This window comes from Ranitomeya imitator, chromosome 2, assembly GCF_032444005.1.
Source record: "Ranitomeya imitator isolate aRanImi1 chromosome 2, aRanImi1.pri, whole genome shotgun sequence".
Classification (NCBI taxonomy): Eukaryota; Metazoa; Chordata; class Amphibia; order Anura; family Dendrobatidae; genus Ranitomeya; species Ranitomeya imitator.
The window spans coordinates 267,241,425-267,262,235 of record NC_091283.1 but is presented as its reverse complement, the minus strand read 5'-3'; the positions used below and the strand labels follow the sequence as shown (position 1 = coordinate 267,262,235).

At 44.4% G+C, this 20,811-nt stretch overlaps 2 protein-coding genes across 2 annotated transcripts; both read left to right on the top strand.

Moving 5' to 3' along the window:
• The first annotated feature begins 1,833 nt into the window (after nt 1–1,833).
• LOC138667378 (tripartite motif-containing protein 14-like) lies at nt 1,834–4,247 on the top strand. Its single transcript, XM_069755607.1, has one exon. It carries the CDS (start codon nt 1,936–1,938, stop codon nt 3,361–3,363), a length of 1,428 nt encoding a protein of 475 aa, XP_069611708.1. The 5' UTR covers nt 1,834–1,935; the 3' UTR covers nt 3,364–4,247.
• Nucleotides 4,248–8,578: 4,331 nt separating this feature from the next.
• LOC138667377 (E3 ubiquitin-protein ligase TRIM8-like) lies at nt 8,579–10,072 on the top strand. Its single transcript, XM_069755606.1, has one exon. It carries the CDS (start codon nt 8,612–8,614, stop codon nt 9,929–9,931), a length of 1,320 nt encoding a protein of 439 aa, XP_069611707.1. The 5' UTR covers nt 8,579–8,611; the 3' UTR covers nt 9,932–10,072.
• Nucleotides 10,073–20,811: the final 10,739 nt, after the last annotated feature.

Here is a 20,811-nt window from a genome sequence, read left to right as displayed (position 1 = left end):
AAAGCACCAGGAATATTACGCTAAATAACTTCACTACCCTAAAGCACTAGGGAATTTGACCACCAGGAATGTTAATCACTTGCTTTCACTGTCAGGGATAACACTGGAGAGATGACACAGATCCCACTGCTGCAACCAATTTGTCAGGGGCCACAACTCCCCTACCTGCAATCATTAGGACAATTACACAATTGACTGACGACTGCTTACACTACTAGGCTGGTTATTGGGAATCTCACAGTGAGCGTATGGTATATACACCTCCGATTTCAACTCATGGAATATATATATATACTGCCAGCTCCGCAATAACAAAATAAACCACTAGCTGCCACCACCAATCATTTACACAGGATGTAATATACCTTCATTACCCTAGATCTCCAGGAATACTACCCACGTACCTCATCACCCTAGTCAACCAGGAATATTACTCTAAATACCATCACCACTCAAGACCTTAAAGACCATTACCCGATATACCGTCATTACCCTAGATCTGCAGGAATACTACCTAATGTACCTCATCATCCTAGTCAACCAGGAATATTATTCTATATACCATCACCACCCAAGACCTTAAGGACTATTATCCGATATACTCAGCAGCAATGATATCACACTGGGTCTAAAAATCAGAAGAGGCACCAGGGACTCCAACGGGTAGGTGGTAGTTTGCTCACGTTTGGTGGTTTTGGACCATTAACGTGGCACTGAACAATTGACTACCATATCTCTTGATAATGTTTTTTGAAGTGAAACCTTTATAGCTTTTGGGGGCTTTTTTGGACACAATTGTCAACATTTCTGTTGGGGAAATATGGACTTTATGTCCTTCCTCTACACCTTTTGGAAATGCCCCAACTCTCTCAGCAACATCACTGGCCCAACCGGAATGCCCACTTTGAGGCAGGATTTACACAATCCCCGTCCCTTTTTCTATTCGGGATGGCACAAATTTGGATTGTGATTCAAAATTTAGGACAGATCCAATAAATGCGGGACAGAGAGTGCAGGGATTCCAGGTGTCCCCTCTTCCGGTTTCTGTCTTTGTACAGTGTCTTTGGATTTTATGATGCCCGCATATTTTTTGGTTTAATCTTTGAGGTTTTCCATATTGCCGCACACTTTTATTTAAGTGGTATTATAGCATACTTAAAAACCATGGGGCACTGTGGCATTGGCTAAGATCAGGAGCATCTAGCTCACATTGGCTAGGTAGAGAACCAAGAGTTGGCAAAAAAGAGCAAACCTCAGCCAGAGCCTTAAGATGAAGGCTGTGTTCTCACGTTTCCTTCGTGTTGTTTTTTTTTCTATAACTGCAGATAAAATAAATAATTTCTACATGATTTCTCAAAACTGCTGCAAAAGCAATTGTGTCAACAACAAAAAAACACCACAATGCAACAATAATGTGTGAATGCAGCCTGAAGACCACATTCACGCAATGCATTCCTGATGCATTTTGTGTTGTTGTTTTTTTTGTTTCAAAAATGTAATAAAATTGTGTTTTTTCCCCCAATTGTGGAAAATCGTAGCAAAAATTAGTAGGTAAGGCATTGTTGTTGTATTTAGGAGGTTGAGGACTTAAAGGAGGACGCTGGGGACCTCTGTAGGGTTTGGGATTGTGAAACACTGAACACTAGGAGGCATTTTTCTTTGGCCCAAAACCTTTTTCTTTTTTTTCAGATGTGGTCTTTTCTTTTTGTAATCTTGAAGTCCAATAGTTTAACCCAAGGATCACACCGAAGGGTTAAACTATTTGCAGCAGTCACCATTTCTGCTTCACTTTCCCACTTCCTTATTGCAGTCATGGCGCTGGTGAAGCTGAGACAAGAGCTGGAATGTTGTATCTGCAGAGATATTTTTGGTGACCCTGTAACCATTTCTTGTGGACATAGTTTCTGCCGGGACTGTATCTCTAAGACATGGGACATGCAGATGATGGAGAGTGGTACTTGGGAAGGCGAGTATACTTGCCCTGAATGCCGGAGACTGTATAAGGAGAGATCCGAGCTAAAAACATCTGAAACTCTCTGTAATCTCCTCTCGCACTTACAGTCCTTGACCCTTGTCGAAACCAAAACTTGCACCTATTGTCTTGACCTGCCAACAACTGCTGTTAAATTCTGTGTTTTATGTGAAGCTTCTCTGTGTATGGATCATCTAAATGTCCACAACTGGTCACCAGAACACATCCCTTCACTAGAAGAAAGAAAATGCTCCATCCACAAGAAGAACCTGGAGTATTACTGTCCTAGAGAGGACGTCTGTCTCTGCGTCACTTGCTGCCTCTCCGGCACACACAATGAACATCAAGTCAAGTCCATAGAAGAAGCTCATCGGAGTAAGAAGATGGATTTACTAATGTGCGCGGAGATACTTCACCTACAGGCCAACCAGATGGAAAGCAAATGTCAATCACTAAAGGAACTTCAGGGAAGATCTCGAAAGAGAGCCGCTACCAATTCCAAAATGGTCACATCCATCTTTAGAGATGCGAGAAGAAACTTGAAAGACCTGGAGAGAAAAGTTCTGATGGATATTTCCAGGAAGAAAAGAGAAGTGTTGGCTTCAGTCTCTCATCAAATTGACCAGCTAGAGACAATTAAGAAAGAGCTGTCGCAGAATATGCATCGAATTGAGGAGCTCTGTAATATGACGGATCCGCTCTCCTTCTTAAAGGAATCTGACAAAGACAACTTCTGTACTAGGAAGTGGGCACACAAGGAGGACGCGGACATCTATGATCTGGATGAAGGTCTGATCTTGGCCACAATTCACTCTGGACTGTCCAATATCATAAATGAGGCGAAGAGAGCGTTTTGTGGCTCTAACTTGATAGACCTGGAGCTCAATGTACACACGGCCAATAATTACATCAATGTTTCCGGAGATCTTAAAACTGCAACTTGGTCACCAGTGGACCAGAGCCGTCCAGATACAAGGGAGAGGTTTGACAGTTTTCAGGTTATGTACTCTGGGGCCTTCTCTTCAGGACGGCACTACTGGGAGGTAGAGACCAGCGAATCAGGGTACTGGGGTATAGGGCTGTGCTACCCCAGCATAGACAGAAAAGGCACTGGCTCATATATTGGAGGAAGACACAACTCCTGGGGCATCGGCCGATATTCCGATTGGGATCAGTATTATTCCGTGAGATGTGACGGAGTAGAAGACATCTTATCTCTGGTGCCTTCATGTCTCGTGATAGGGTTATATCTGGATTATGAGGCTGGACAATTGTCTTTTTATGAGCTTGGTGACCCCATCAGACACTTACACACCTACAAGGCCGCTTTCTCCGAACCCCTCCATGTTATTCTTAGGTTATGGAACAGTTGGGTGAAAATCTGTAAGTAAGTTGGAAGCACAACCCTTTTAATTCCCCAAGTGGTGGCATTGTCCATTTGCTACCAGGTCTTCCACAAATAACGTCGTATAATTCTTCAGATCACTTATTTTCGGGGATCCTTCTATGAACAAAGTGGTGTCCGGAGGGGTTAGATCAGTGTCGTACTGGGATGCTGAGGGCCCACCGGGGGATCCTCCTGTTCTCCTGTGGGCCAGTCCTGTTGGTAGATATATCCATATAATTGAGCTTTTGTTATGCTCTGGTAGTCCACACACACCCTATAGCTCTCCAGCAAGGATACTACAACTCCCAGCATACTCTGAAAGGAGTAGTAGTCATGTAACAGCAAAGGGGCCACCGATATACCCAGAGCTCTGGTAATATACGGCCTCCAGACTCATCACTCTGTATACTCCTGTATTCTGCTTGATTCTTGCTTTAAAATCATCACAAAGAAATGACGCTTCAATAGCAAAAATAAATTGGGATGAAGAATGTGGGGATGTAGCTCGTAAGTCTGTAAGGGAGAGATCTCAAACCGCGGCGCCTTCAGATACTCGCTAATTCTGTGTGAACTCTTCTAATCCTACCGTCCCCCAATTCCGTACGCATTTCAGATACAGTATATTCCCCCTACAGGTCCTCTCCTAGCTCTTTGTTTCCCATAGCAACCAATCACAGAGCAGCTTTCATTTTACAAGAGCTGTTTTAAAAATGAAAGCTGAACTCTGATTGGTTGCAGTTGTAAAATGAAAGCAGAGCTCTGATTGGTTGCTGTGGGAAAATGAAAGCTACTGGTTGTCGTGCGCAACAGGGACAGATGATCTTTCAGCCAGCGTAGCTGGGGGCCCCGGTGGCCCCGTCCACCCTGTACAACTGCAGAAAACTGATTATTTTCATGACAAAGTGGTAAAACTTTAAAAAATATATCTTTTTTTATCATATCAATGTGCAGAATAAAACTAAAAATTAATAATAATTCTAGAATTCTTCTTTTTTTGTTCATTCCCCTCCCAGAGATGTTAATAAAAAGTGATCATAAAGTTGTATCTGCCAGAAAAATGGTAGCCCCGTCACGGCTGAAGTGATGGCTGAAGTGACCGTAAGCCCGCAAGGACAGGGTCCTCTCCCCTCTGTACCAGTCTTTCATCATAAATTTGTGTACTGTAAATGATATCTACAACCCTGTATGTACGGTAACCCCTTTCTCATGTACAGCACCATGGAATTAATGGTGCTATATAAATAAATTATAATAAAATGACTGAATATGTAAATGAGGCTGGAGGTGCACTGGGGGTGTGTCAGTACCTGAACTGGGTCTTCCAAGTGCATTGACACGCCCTGATGCACCTCCAGCCTCATTTATAGCAGATCGCTCATGACTGGCACATTACTTGGATACAGCTAAATTGGAGGACAAGGGCCTACATCCATAAACATGCTGAACATTGTAGTACCACCTCCTAATGGCGACTGCTATAATCCAGTAATGTGAGGCTCAGTAGAGGACTGTGCCGATTTTTTCATCTGCTGCTTCTACAAAGGTCCTTGGATGGAAATGGCGCTTTGGCCCAATAACCGGATGGTCTAGGCTTGATGTTATTCCATCTCTACTGACACCACTCCAAAAATAGTAAGTGGAAGTCACATGGACATCAGTGACCCAATCAAAACACCATCGTACCCCTGAATACAAACTACAGGTCCTTGACAGTCAAAGGTGAACTTCCCCACCATCACGGCCAACTCCCAGCAACAGTACACATAATATACATGTCAGATTCCAGAGCAACGCTGCAAAAAACTGGTGTCTGACTATCCATAACATCTGCAGCAGGTCATAACAGCCAGAGGGGCAGCAGCTCATAACGGCCAGAGAGTCAACCAATCATATAAGTCAGAGAGGCAGCAGGTCATATCAGCCAGAGGGCAGCAGATCATAACAGCCAGAGAGGCAGCAGGTCATAACAGCCAGAGTGGTAGCAGGTCATAACAGCCAGAGGGACAACAGGGACAGCAGGTCATAACAGCCAGAGGGGCAGCAGTTCATAACAGCCAGAGGGGTAGCAGGTCATAACAGCCAGAGGGGCAGTAGGTCGTAACAGCCGCAAGGACAGCAGGTCATAACTGTCAGAGGAGTAGCAGGTCATAACAGCCAGAGGGGTGGCCGGTCATCACAGCCATAGGGTTAGCAGGTCATCACAGCCAGAGGGACAGCAGGTCATAACAGCCAGAGGGGCAGCAGATCATAACAGCCAGAAGGGCAGTAGGTCATAACAGCCAGAGGAGCGCTACTAAGTACCAAAGACACTTGTCATGAAGAATGTGACTACTGTTGAGACTGCGGTAGTCGGTAAAAGAGTTGAAATTGTTGATGAGATTTATTGACAGTAAATTTCCAAATATGTGAATAAAAGGCCACAAAACATGGCCACAAAACTTAGATGAAAGGAACAAGGAATCTAAACCACCCTGTAGTGTGTGAGGCCATCAAATGAGACTTTCTACATTTTTTTTCTAAAAGACAACCTGAGCTCAATAATGGGCAATTAAGGTACCTTCACACTAAGCGACTTTAGAACGATAACGATAGCGATCCGTGACGTTGCAGCATCCTGGATAGCGATATCGTTGTGTTTGACACACATCAGCGATCTGGATCCTGCTGTGAGATCGCTGGTCGGAGCTAGAAGGCCAGAACTTTATTTCGTCGCTGGATCACCCGCTGACTTCACTTGTAACCAGGGTAAACATCGGGTTACTAAGCGCATTGTAAATGTAAAAAAAAAAAACCACTACATACTTACATTCCGGTGTCTGTCGCGTCCCCCGGCGTCCGCTTCCCTGCACTCCTCCTGCATCCTGTGTCAGCGCCGGCCGGCCGTAAAGCACAGCACAGCGGTGACGTCACCGCTCTGCTTTACGGTCGGCGCTTACACAGTGCAGGGAAGGTGACGGCGAGGGACGCGACAGACACCGGAATGTAAGTATGTAGTGTTTGGTTTTTTTTACATTTACAATGGTAACCAGGGTAAACATCGGGTTACTAAGCGCGGCCCTGCGCTTAGTAACCCGATGTTTACCCTGGTTACCAGGGGACTTCGGCATCGTTGGTCGCTGGACAGCTGTCTGTGTGACAGCTCTCCAGTGACCACACAACGACGAAACAGTGACGCTGCAGCGATCGGCATCGTTGCCTATATCGCTGCAGCGTCGCTTAATGTGATGGTACCTTTAGTTTCGTACAGAGAGGTAGGATGAAGACACAATGAGCTATTTCTGGGAAAATCGGGATACGTGGAACATCATTCATTCAAATGTGGAATCCAGGAAGGTGTAGTAGCAGAGGAGATCCTACATAGACACAAAACCGGTCAGAAACATGGACAAAACAGAATTCATCATCTTTCCCCCATCTCACGCGACCCCCCAACGAACCTATCCATTACAGTAAATGGCTGCCCACTCTCCCCAGTCCCACAAGCTCGCTGCCTCGGGGTAATCGTTGACGCTGATCTCTCCTTCAAACCACATATCCAAGCCCTTTCCACTTCCTGCCGACTTCAACTCAAAAATATTTCATGAATCCGTTCATTCCTCAACCAAGAATCTGCAAAAACCCTAGTGCATGCCCTCATCATCTCTCGCCTTGACTACTGCAACCTCCTGCTCTGTGGCCCCCCTCGAACACTCTCGCACCCCTCCAATCTATTCTAAACTCTGCTGCCCGACTAATCCACCTGTCCCCCCGCTATTCCCCGGCCTCTCCCCTCTGTCAATCCCTTCACTGGCTGCCCATTGCCCAGAGACTCCAGTACAAAACCCTAACCATGACGTACAAAGCCATCCACAACCTGTCTGCTCCATACATCTGTGACCTCGTCTCCCGGTACTTACCTACACGCAACCTCCGATCCTCACAAGATCTCCTTCTCTACTCCCCTCTTATCTCCTCTTCCCACAATCGTATACAAGATTTATCTCGCGTATCACCCCTACTCTGGAACCCTCTACCACAACACATCAGACTCTCGCCTACCATCGAAACCTTCAAAAAGAACCTGAAGACCCACCTCTTCCGACAAGCCTACAACCTGCAGTAACCACCGATCGACCAAACCGCTGCATGACCAGCTCTATCCTCACCTACTGTATTCTCACCCATCCCTTGTAGATTGTGAGCCTTCGCGGGCAGGGTCCTCACTCCTCCTGTACCAGTTATGACTTGTATTGTTTAAGATTATTGTACTTGTTTTTATTATGTATACCGCTCCTCACATGTAAAGCACCATGGAATAAATGGCGCTATAACAATAAATAATAATAATAATATGTTGCAGAAGGCTACTGGTTCGTGAACATCAAGACCTCCTTTAGGTGACACCCTGTGGTCTCCTGGAAGCTCTTCATATTGGCTCCATGTCTACGTGCCTGGGGTGTAATGAGAATTCCCAATTGTCAGGAATTGTAGATTAATATATATATTTTTTGCATGACTCATCATACTCTACTCTTGGCATTATAGCGGCAATGCTGGCTCTACAAAAACAACCGTAAAGATCATCGGAAACTAGGCAGAAAAAGAAAACTTGGGTTTGCAAAAATCATCTCTACTTGTATTTATTGTTTGCTTGTCTGAGCCCGCAGATAAATCCTATCTTTTGTGCAAGTTCTCTGTGTCAGGTTCATTGAAAAGCTCCTGGCAAAGCGGTGAAGCCGGTCCTACCGGAATCAATGACGGCTGTCCTGACTAAGAGATGGTTGAGCGTGCACGACTGGCCAGGGGTAGGATTTGGAGTTCAAAATGTCTGACCCCAGACTTGTGTGACCATGCTTCATGCATCACGTCTTGCCATTATGTCTTTGCTGTTGACAATGGTGACCACTCTGAGATTATGTCCTGAAAATCCCAGCAACAAAGTCCATATCACTTGGAAAGTTAAAAGGATAAGTTTAAGGGAGTCACATGGTCCTCAAGCTTTAGTTGTGAACCTGGAGCTCCACTATTTACACGTGGATCGTGTCACCTGCCCAGACAATGAAAGCAACGGGCTTGGTTGACTTTCCCACGTTAATCTCCCATGTTACGAGGACCATAAAGATTTGTTCTGCAATCTGAAACCTCTTCATTTATAAATTTACATATCTGAGCTACTTCCTTTTACGCCCTGTGAAAACTGTGATCAAATGTGTCTCCTGCACTGAGCAATGGCAGTCGTAGATCTGAGGGACGAGCTGAAGTGCTGCATCGATATGGAGGTTTATAAAGACCCTGTAACCTTGCCATGTGGACACAACTTCTGCCGGGATTGTATCACCAAAGCATTTGACAATCAAGACAAAGATGACTACAGATGTCCCGAATGTCTGCAGAGGTTTAAAGAAAGGCCGAAACTCATAAGAAACCATAAATTGCGGAATATGGCTGAGGCGTGCACTCCGTCTGACCAAGAGGAGACCGGGATCTTCTGCACCTTCTGTGACTTTCCTGTTCCTGCAGAAAAATCCTGTTTGCAGTGTGAAACCTCCATGTGTAGCAAACACGTGACAAGACACAACAAAACAGCCTTGGGGCACACTTTATTACCCCCCAGCATAGACCTAAGGAAGATAAAGTGTCCTGTCCACGAGAAGATCCTGGAATATTACTGCAAAGAGGATGAGACTTGTATCTGTGTGTCCTGCTGGATGGATGGAGATTACAGGAAACATCAAGTGGAGCCTCTTCATGAAGCCGCTGAGCACAAGAAGGAGAATCTGAAAAATATTCTGAAGATATTGGCATCAAGGGAAGAGGAGATGACAAAAAGGATCCAAAGTCTGCAAGAAAATAGGCATAAACTACATAAAAAAGCAGCCGTCGTATCCGAAAGAATCATCAAGCACTTTGAATATGTCAAAAGTCAACTGGATCTCCTACAGGAGAGGGCCCTAAGTGAGATCTCCAGTCAGAAGGAGGACGTATTATTCTCAGTCTCTGGCGTCATCGAACAGATGCAAAAAAGAAGGGATGAGCTCTCCGACAAGATTGGACACATCGAGGAGCTTTGTAGGATGAACGAGCCGGTAACTCTCATGGAGGTGTCAGTAGATAACTTCTCTGATGTTAGTGACAGTGATGACGTCGTAGAACTCGAAGACCAAAAGATGCGATACGTGGACGAAATACAAGAAGGCATCAACCTGAAATCTCTGCTGGAATATTTGTCGTCTTTAATAAAGAGTGTGAAAAAAGGGATTTTTACGTTTGCACCAGTGGCCATAACGCTAGATAGAAAATCAGCCGGGCAGAATTTACACATTTCTGGAGACTTTTGCACAGAGATTTTTTCAAACCAAAATGAGCCCGAGTTGCCGGACAGGTTTGAGTTTCCTATGGTTTTTAGTATAGAACAATTTTCCTTTGGAAAGTATTACTGGGACCTGGAGACTTGTGAGTCGGGGTGCTGGAGGGTTGGAGTAAGCTACGGCAGTGTAGCCAGGAAAGGCAACCAGTCCATGATTGGGGACAACGACAAGTCCTGGTGCTTGCGAAGGTTTGGTAGAACAAACTGGGCCAGACACAATAGTTAGGACATCCCTATAGCCTACAGTACATCATGCGAGAGGCTGAGGGTCTGTCTGGACTATGATGAGGGCAGGTTGTCCTTTTATGAGCTGAGTGACCCTATAACGCACTTACACACCTTCATTGCTACCTTCACTGAGCCCCTTCACGCTGCAATTGCTCTTTGGGGTTATTCGTGCAAAGACAAATGGGTGAAAGTTATAAGATACTAGGCATGGTGTCCACAACTGGACCACCATAAGTTTAGTCACCCCGAGTGCTGGGAAGAAGAGATCACTAATCACCATCATCTCCAGAGCAGCTGCTGAGCAAATCATGAGTCCAAAAACATTATTTATGACAGAAACTCTGTGACTAAAAACTAGAAAGCCAAGTACTCAGAAGCTGATCCATCTATATTTAGGAATATCCATTCTTAAAGATATGCAGGAGTGGGAACGAGCACTTGGCAGTGTTGGCACCAACAGGTGATGGAAAAAGTGGAGGATGATTAGATCCCATTCTTTATTCACTGGCATGTTCGTAGGTATAATTGTGAATGACCACTCCATTGATGAGATGCCCTCACAATTGTGCGTGATCCCCTCCATGGATGAAATGCCCCCACAATTGTGAGTGATCCCCTCCATGGATGAGAAGCCCCCACACATTGAGTGATCCCCTCCATGGATGAGAAGCCTCCATACATTGTGAGTGACCTCCTCCATGGATGAGAAGCCTCCATACATTGTGAGTGATCCCCTTCCATGGATGAGACGCCACCACAATTGTGAGTGAACCCCTCCATGGATGAGAAGCCCCTACACATTGTGAGTGATCCCCTCCATGGATGAGAAGCCCCCACACATTGTGTGTGATCCCCTCCATGAATGAGAAACCTCCACACATTGTGAGTGATCCCCTCCATGGATGAGAAGCCCCCACACATTGTGAGTGATCCCCCTCCATGGATGAGAGGCCCCCACACATTGTGAGTGATCCCCTCCATGGAGAAGCCTCTGCACATTGTGAGTGACCCCCTCCATGGATAAATTGTAAGTGATCCCTTCCATGGATGTGAAGCCCCACACAGTGAGTGACCCCTCCATGAATGAGAAGCCCCGACACATTGTGAGTGACCTCCTCTATGGATGAGAAGCCCCCGCACATTGTGAGTGATTTCCCTCCATGGATGAGACGCCCCCACACATTGTGAGTGACCTCCTCCATGAATGAGAAGCTCCCGCACATTGTGAGTGACGTCCTCCATGGATGAGAAGCCTCCACACATTGTGAGTGATTTCCCTCCATGAATGAGAAGCCTCCACACATCAGTGGTCTCAGGAGGCTTTACTGCTGGTAGACACAGAACTTCTCTGGACAATCATTCCTCCAGAGACATCACCCGGCAGTAATGCAGATGCCACATTGATGATAATCTGATATCAACATTATACTCAGATATATCTGTGATCATGGGACATTAGCGCTTCTTTGAGTTGAAGCGCTAGGATTTTTTGACCTTGGAAAGCCACAGAAATGTTATATAAACTCGAATTATGGATGCATCATAGTTGTGTTTGGTATCTAGGATGGCAAAAGTCTGCTTTGAGATATGGTGGTCATATTCCACTAGGAGGTTTCTGTGGGAAAATACAGTTGTGCTCAAAAGTTTACATACCCCGGCAGGATTTTTGCTTTCTTGGCCTTTTTTCAGAGAATATGAATGATAACACCAAAACTTTTTCTCCACTCATGGTTAGAGGTTGGGTGAAGCCATTTATTGTCAAACTACTGTGTTTTCTCTTTTTAAATCATAATGACAACCCAAAACATCCAAATGATCCTGATCAAAAGTTCACATACCCCATTTCTTAATACCGTGTATTGCCCCCTTTAACATCAATGACACATTGAAGTTTTTTGTGGTAGTTATGGATGAGGTTATTTTCTCAGATGGTAAAGCTGCCCACTCTTCTCGGCAAAAAGCCTCCAGTTCCTGTAAATTCCTGGGCTGTCTAGCATGAACTGCGTGCTTGAGATCTCCCCAGAGTGGCTCAATGATATTGAGGTCAGGAGACCGAGATGGCCACTCTAGAATCTTCACTTTGTTCTGCTGTAGCCAATGACAGGTCAATTTGGTCTTGTGTTTTGGATCGTTGTCATGTTAGAACGTCCAAGTACGTCCCAGTTTCCGGGCTGATGAGAGCAAATGAGCAAATTTGCCTCCAGTATTTGCTCATAACATGCTGCATTCATCTTTCTTTTAACTTTAACCAAGGTTCCTGTGCCTTTGTAGCTCACACATCCCCAAAACATCAGGGATCCACCTCTGTGCTTTACAGTAGGAATGGTGTTCCTTTCATCATAGGCTTTGTTGAACTCTCTCCAAATGTAACGTTTATGGTTGTTGCCAAAAAGTTCAATTTTGGTCTCATTACTCCAAATTACCTTGTTCCAGAAGTTTTGAGGCTTGTCTCTGTGCTGTTTTGCTTATTGTAGATACTTCATGGCATTTGCGCAGTAATGGCTTTCTTCTGGTGACTGGACCATGCAGCCCATTTTTATTCAAGTGCTTCCTTATTGTGCATCTTGAAACATCCACACCACTAATTTTCAGAGAGTCCAGTATTTCAGCTGATGTTATTTGTGGGTTTTTCTTTGCATCCCGAACAATTTTCCTGGCACTTCTGGACGACATTTTTGTTGCTCTACCTGACCGTGGTTTTGTTTTTACAGAGCCCCTTATATTTCATTTGTTAATCACAGTTTGAACGCTGCTGACTGGCATTATCAATTCATTGGATATCTTTTTGTATGTCTTTCCTGTTTTATACAGTTCAACTACCTTTTCCCGTAGATTCGTTGACAATTCTTTTGCTTTCCCCATGACTCACAATCCAGAAACATCAGTGGCTGGATGAAAGATGCAAGAGTCTGTTTGGATCCCAGAAACTCAATCAGCTTTTATGCACACACACTAATTACAAGCAAACAGGTCACAGGTGAGCATGTTACCTTTAGTAGCCATCCATTTGTGTCAACTTCTGTCGATGTTAGACCAAAATCACCAGGGTATGTGAACTTTTGATCAGGGCCATTTGGATGTTTTGGGTTGCCATTATGATTTATAAAGAGAAAACACAGTAGTTTGACAATAAATGGCTTCACCAAACCACTAACCATGAGTGGAGAAAAAGTTTTGGTGTTATCATTCATATTCTCTGAAAAAAGGCCAAGAAAGCAAAAATTCTGCCGCTGTATGTACATTTTTGAGCACAACTGTATGACATAAAGGAGTCATTATGTTTTATCACCTATATTCCTTGCATACAATTAGTCATCCTCATCTCACCCGGCCAGGAAGAGCGGTGAGGGGTGAGGAGACCTTTCACCATATCTCCTCCAGAAAGTCTCATGGTCAGATCAAGGATAGACAACGTGAATTGTAGATGTGTTCTCATTCTTGTGGCCATCTCCTCTGCAATGAATCGCTCCTCGATCTAATCATAAGAAACTTCTTATTTTATCTCTTTTGTTTTATACTGTTTTTGCCTTATGTTTAGGTCTTTTTTTATCATTTCATCTTTTTTTGGAAGTACTGTACTTATTTTTTTCAGATATTAAACCTAAAATTGAATACGTTTGGAAATTCTGCTTTAACAATCCAGCGATACAGGTCAGCATGGGAAGGGAACTTACGTTTTTATAAAATTTTATAAACTTTGTACTACTTTAAGTTTGAGCCTAAATATCTTCAAGAATAAAAGCGAATACTCAGGGAGCAAAGGTCAAACATAGGAGGCTTGATGTAGAGGTGCCGTATCTACACCATGGTCCACCAGCCTTTCTGAGTGCACCAGGTGACTATACCGGGCTTACGAATGATGAACTTACACTTTTCCGTCAGATATATAAAGCTAGGAGAGTTCCCTTATCTGTTCTACCTTTGTAATCCACAAAGGGCTTGGTTATTTGTAGGTGTCTGAAGAAACAGAAACAGATACAGTAATAAAATCTACGCCAGACATGACCATAAAGATGTCCCGGTACCACACATTGAATCGTCTGACAGGCTACTGGTATGTCTAGACTATGATGAGGGCAAACTGTCCTTTTATGAGATAAATGACCCTTTAAGACATTTACACACCTTTAATGCCAACTTCCCTGGCATGCTCTTTGCAGCTTTTGGCTTACATTGTGGAGAACTAGATGTAACTACGGGAATGGACATTGGGTGTTTGTTGTTGGGATGAGGTTCCATGTGCAGAAAATAAATTGCCTTTGAATGATCTACAACCGCTTGACTATGCAACCTAAAATATAGAGGGGAGTGTAAAGTTAGCAGCCTATAAAGTGGTCTGTCTCAAAATTGAGGCACTGTTCACCAGTGGCCCGGGGTTCCTCATTGCCATAATTTCTCCAGGCCCAATTCTCAACACACCCCTCGGTCATCTCCTCAGGTTCCTGTGAATTCTCACTCAGCACCTGCTGCTCCTCAGGATTTATTGGTCCACCTATTGTTTGCCATAAGCATCATGAACTGAAAGGCGGAGACTAATAATTCCAGTCATTGCTGTTTAACCCTCTGCTTGGTTTCTGTTGGATAACCTATAATTTGTTGTAAGCATTACAAACAGTTCATATTCTGCTATCTACATCTGTATTCCTCTACATCTGCCCTCCTGGTTATGTGGCTTCTGGTGTGCGATTCCTTACTTGTTTGCCTACTTTCCTTCATAGCCTACTATCCAAGTCCTCGTAGACCAAGTGCCTTCATCTTTAACTTTAAGCCTTTTAGAGATCATTTAATCTTCAGCTTGCTTAACTGTTCACAGTTACTGTAATTTTGACCAGGGGTGCCCAAACTTTTACATGCCACTGTATATCTAATCCTATACCGTGTTCTACTGTGGATCTATTTCTATATTTGCCCAAACACATAAAACGTACGTTCTGTGTTACGCTCGCACCCTGATGGGTTGGCGCGAGCATGGGATTGTGGCCCCACTGTGCCACAAACCAGACTACCCTGGAAGGGGCGTGACTAAGCAGCTACCTTGGTGTTCGCTGGAGGCTCTAGTGGTGAGGTCATGCTTGTGCAGCAGGGAGCTGCCAGGTACCACTCCAGGGCAGTGTCTGGTCGTAGCAGCTGATCCCACCGGGGAACGGAAGTCTATTGACAGGTGCGGGCAAGTACGGACGTGGACAACTAGTACTCAGGCGGACACGGCTGCAACTCTGGCAGGCAGGCGGGCACGGCAGGCACTCTTGGCAGGCAGGTGGGCACAGCTAGCGGGACTGGAACTGGTTCGGATAGGACAGGAACATAGGCAGGTACGAGTGGGAAAGGGAACAGGTAGGAACCAGATCAGACTGGAGGGACAGGAACCGGTAGGAGCCAGTACAGACTAAAGGAGCAGAACCGCAGGATGCGGAGCAAAGAGCAGAGCCGCAGGATGCAGAGCAAAGAGCAGAGCCGCAGGATGCGGAGCAAAGAGTAGCACCGCTGGTCACAGAGCAGAGCCACAGGAAGCGGAGCAAAGAACAGCACCGCTGGTTGAGGAGGAAAGAGCAGAGCCGTAGGTTGCAGAGCAAAAGCAGAAGGAGTGAACACAACGAAAGACACAGCGGTATAGGAAAGGCTACAGATAGGGATACAAACAGACACAGGTATAGGACAGGATCAGGTACAGGATAAGGTACAGGAACAAGGATTCAGATAAGGGTATGCAGCACCCTGGGAGGCAGAAACGAGAGACGTAGGATACAGGTACGGACCAGGGTACTCACTTCCCTGGGAGGCGGAAACGAGAGATATAGCAAGACAGGACCTGGCAACTCAGTATCAGAATACAGACTGAGAAAGTTCATTGCTCAGGCATCCCCCTACGGGTGGAGATGCCTTAAGTACCTGATGCCTCTTGGCAATTGGCTGGGGACACCTTAGGAAGGTGCACACAGTATCTATATGAAACAGGAAGCATGGGGGCCACCACCCTAAGCATACAGCCAGGAAGCATGCAGCAAGCAAGGACAGGAGGCCAAGAGCATGGAGCCGGCAGAGGACAGAACTCACAGCATGGCCCGGAGTGGTTAGTAAGAGGGGAGATGGGAAGCCATGCAGTGATGCCGGCAGGGATGTTACATTCTGTACATTTACAAGATTCTTCCAGTCTTGAAACAGGACATTCTGGACATACAGGGCTGAATATATGGATGTAAGGAACGTCTGATGATCTACAACAAAATTTAGTCATCAATCTTAGTAAATAAATACGTAGCGTCCCCTGATATAAGCAATGAAATAATATATGTTTTGCAATAATACTGGAAATTTAACTCACATGTACAACAAAATACGGCCCCTGTCAAGTCACATTTATACCAAGTCCTGACAACATTGTTCAAAGCCCGGCCTGGGACTAAGCAAGAATATCAACATGGATGGCAGCATAGTATGGCTAGGAGGAAAGTCACATGTAATTAGTGCAAGGACATAACTCCTATAATACTGCCCCTATGTACAAGAATATAACTACTATAATACTGCTCCTATGTACAAGAATATAACTACTATAACACTGCTCCTATGTACAAGAATATAACTACTATAAAACTGCCCCTATGTACAAGAATATAACTACTATAATACTGCTCCTATATACAAGAATATAACTACTATAATACTGCTCCTATGTACAAGAATATAACTATAATACTGCCCCATGTACAAGAATATAACTACTATAATACTGCTCCAATGTACAAGAATATAACTACTATAATACTGCCCCTATGTACAAGAATATAACTACTATAATACTGCTCCTATGTACAAGAATATAACTACTATAATACTGCTCCTATGTACAAGAATATAACTACTATAATACTACCCCATGTACAAGAATACAACTACTATAATACTGCTCCTATGTACAAGAATATAACTACTATAATACTGCCCCTCTGTACAAGAATATAACTACTATAATACTGCCCCTATGTACAAGAATATAACTACTATAACACTGCCCATATGTACAAGAATATAACTACTATAATACTGCTCCTATGTACAAGAATATAACTACTATAATATTGCTCCTATGTACAAGAATATTACTATAATACTGCCCTCTATGTGCAAGGATATAACTACTATAATACTGCCCCCTATTTACAAGAATATAACTACTATAATACTGCCCCTATGTACAAGAATATAACTACTATAATACTGCTCCTATGTACAAGAATATAACTACTATAATACTGCTCCTATGTACAAGAATATAACTACTATAATACTGCCCCATGTACAAGAATACAACTACTAGAATACTGCCCCATGTACAAGAATATAACTACTATAATACTGCTCCTATATACAAGACTATAACTACTATAATACTGCCCTATGTACAAGAATATAACTACTATAATACTGCCCCTATGTACAAGAATATAACTACTATAATACTGCTCCTATGTACAAGAATATAACTACTATAATACTGCCCCTATGTACAAGAATATAATTACTATAATACTGCCCCTATGTACAAGAATATAACTACTATAACACTGCCCATATGTACAAGAATATAACTACTATAATACTGCTCCTATGTACAAGAATATAACTACTATAATATTGCTCCTATGTACAAGAATATTACTATAATACTGCCCTCTATGTGCAAGGATATAACTACTATAATACTGCCCCCTATGTACAAGAATATAACTACTATAATACTGCCCCTATGTACAAGAGTATAACTACTATAATTACTGCCCCTATGTACAAGAATATAACTACTATAATACTGCCCCTATGGACAAGAATAGAACTACTATAATTACTGCCCCTATGTACAAGAATATAACTACTGTAATACTGCCCCTATGTACAAGAATATAACTACTATAATACTGCTCCTATTTACAAGAATATAACTACTATAATACTGCCCCCTATGTACAAGAATGTAACTACTATAATATTGCCTCCTATGTACAGGAATATAACTACTATAATACTGCTCCTATATACAAGAATATAACTACTATAATACTGCTCCTATGTACAAGAATATAACTACTATAATACTGCCCCTATGTACAAGAATATAACTACTATAATACTGCTCCTATGTACAAGAATATAACTACTATAATACTGCCCCTATGTACAAGAATATAACTACTATAATACTGCCCCTATGTACAAGAATATAACTACTATAATACTGCCTCCTATGTACAAGAATATAACTACTATAATACTGCTCCTATATACAAGAATATAACTACTATAATACTGCTCCTATGTACAAGAATATAACTACTATAATACTGCTCCTATGTACAAGAATATAACTACTATAATACTGCCCCTATGTACAAGAATATAACTACTATAACACTGCCCCTATGTACAAGAATATAACTACTATAATACTGCTCCTATGTACAAGAATATAACTACTATAATATTGCTCCTATGTACAAGAATATTACTATAATACTGCCCTCTATGTGCAAGGATATAACTACTATAATACTGCCCCCTATGTACAAGAATATAACTACTATAATACTGCCCCTATGTACAAGAATATAACTACTATAATTACTGCCCCTATGTACAAGAATATAATTACTATAATACTGCCCCTATGTACAAGAATATAACTACTATAATACTGCCCCCTATGTATAAGAATATAACTACTATAATACTGCCTCCTAGCTGTGAGGTTGTGTGTTGGTAGCTCTCCTGATGTCTGGAGCAAGCCCAGGGAGGGGCCACCCTGGGCGGGGAAGCTCCCCAGGCAAGGCCCAGGCTTCTCGGCCTACACTGGGACAAGGCTCCCAGGTTTCTCTGAATGGGAATGCTAATCCCAAAGCCACTGTGAGACCAGTGAATGCAGCGAGCCAAAGCTGCAGCAGTTCTGTGAAGGAAGAAAAACCTGCAAGTAAAGTTTTGGGAGGAAAATCTACTCCAAGTCCAGCAAAGAAGCCAGAAGTTAAAGTGTTGGTGAGTGATGTTCCACAGCACAGTATGAAGTCCTGTAACTCCCCGGTCAGTAAGCAGCCCCTGCCTGAGGCACAGGTGAAATCGGTCTCAGCTGTACCAATCACCTCTCCTGCTTCCAGGCAGAGACGGACGTCTTTGGAAAGACAGACCATCCAGGAGAACTTGCAGCAACATGGCAGTGTGGCGCTGTCAGGACGCACCCGGTCACAGTCAGGTGGCAGCGATAAACCTGCTGCGGAGCCGGCATCCAGCCGAGGAGCCACAAAGCCATCTGTGGTGGAACCGCACAAGGCAGTGTTCAAAACCCCTGTACCCGTGGTGAAGACAAAACCTGTGCAGCCGGCGCGTGCACCCGAGCTGCAGCTAGCGGACGAGATACCAGGACTTGTCAGAAAACTGGGTGAGTTACAGCAGCAAAAAAAAGCGCTGCAAATGGAAGTAGACTTTATCTATAGCCTAAAGACCACTAATCCAGCCAGTAATGATGTGTATGACCTGAGACTGAACACACTGGGGGTGCAGCTGGCAAGTGTGGTGCAGGACATTGAATCTGTGCTGGAGGGCATGGGGCCCCTGGCGGAGACCTACAGGAAACGGGAGCGGTTCGCCTCCCAAAAGCAGGACTGTGCTGTAGAGACCAGGACCCCTGATGTTCAGGACGGGACCCCCCGGACACGGCCAGTGTTACAGGCTGCCCGCTTCTGCTTCCAGGAAGGAAAAAAACTGCAGCAGCAAGCAGCTGAGTGTGAACAGGAGCTTGCACTTCAGACTCCAACAGAGGCACCACAGGTCCCAGAATGCCCCATGCAGGAGCCGGACTGTATTTGTGAGACTGTTTGTGCTGCTGAGGCAGCTGAGTGTGAACAAGATCATACACTTCAGACTCCAGCAGAGGCACCACAGGTCCCAGAATGCCCCACGCAGGAGCCGGACTGTATTTGTGAGACTGTTTGTGCTGCTGAGGCAGCTGAGTGTGAACAAGATCATACACTTCAGACTCCAGCAGAGGCACCACAGGTCCCAGAATGCCCCACGCAGGAGCAGGACAGTGTTTGTGAGACTGTTTGTGCTGATGAGGCCGAGGCTGAGGCACAGACTGGGGCTGGTGATGTTGTGCCCATGGGGTCGGGGGTTGGGGAGGCTTCACATTCTGTCATGGACGTGGCACTGTCTGATAATGATGCTGCTAATAATAATATGCATGAGATGTGTGACTATCCCCCGTTACCATCTAGTCCACAAGGTGTGGCAGCCCCCCCTGCTGCAGACCCTCTCCCTGTCAGTCGGCCCAGTGTGACCCGGCAGGTGCCCCCCAGGAATGCCTGGAGCCGCGGCGCCCCATCCTTCACTTCCAGCGCCAGGTATACCGGCCAGACATTTAAGCGCATTAATGTGGTACGGTTTAAGTACATAGGTGCCAAGGAGGATCTGCCACAGCGCAGGTATGTGGTGAGAGAGCTGCTATGCGGCCAGATGGGGTTTGTGGCAAACGAGATACTGGCGGTGTCTAATCTTCTCGACAGACAGGGCTACGAGGTCAGCTTCAAGCTGCAGTGTGACCTGGACAGGTTCTGGGCCAATTACCCCAGGTTTAGAGACGCTGAAGGCTGGAATAAGTTTATATTAGTTCCTATCTCCAGGCCGGACACTGTCACAGTAAATATCACCTTCTGGAATGAGGCCGTTCCCCCACAGGACATCGAGGTTTGGCTCCGGAGACACTGTGACCTCGCCTCTGGACTCTCCAAGGTCAGAGATGAGGATGGTATCTGGACAATGGGGTGGAAAGCTGTGGTTAAACTGCGGCAATTTAATAATATTACTGCCCATTTACCCAACTCCTTCTTCATTGGG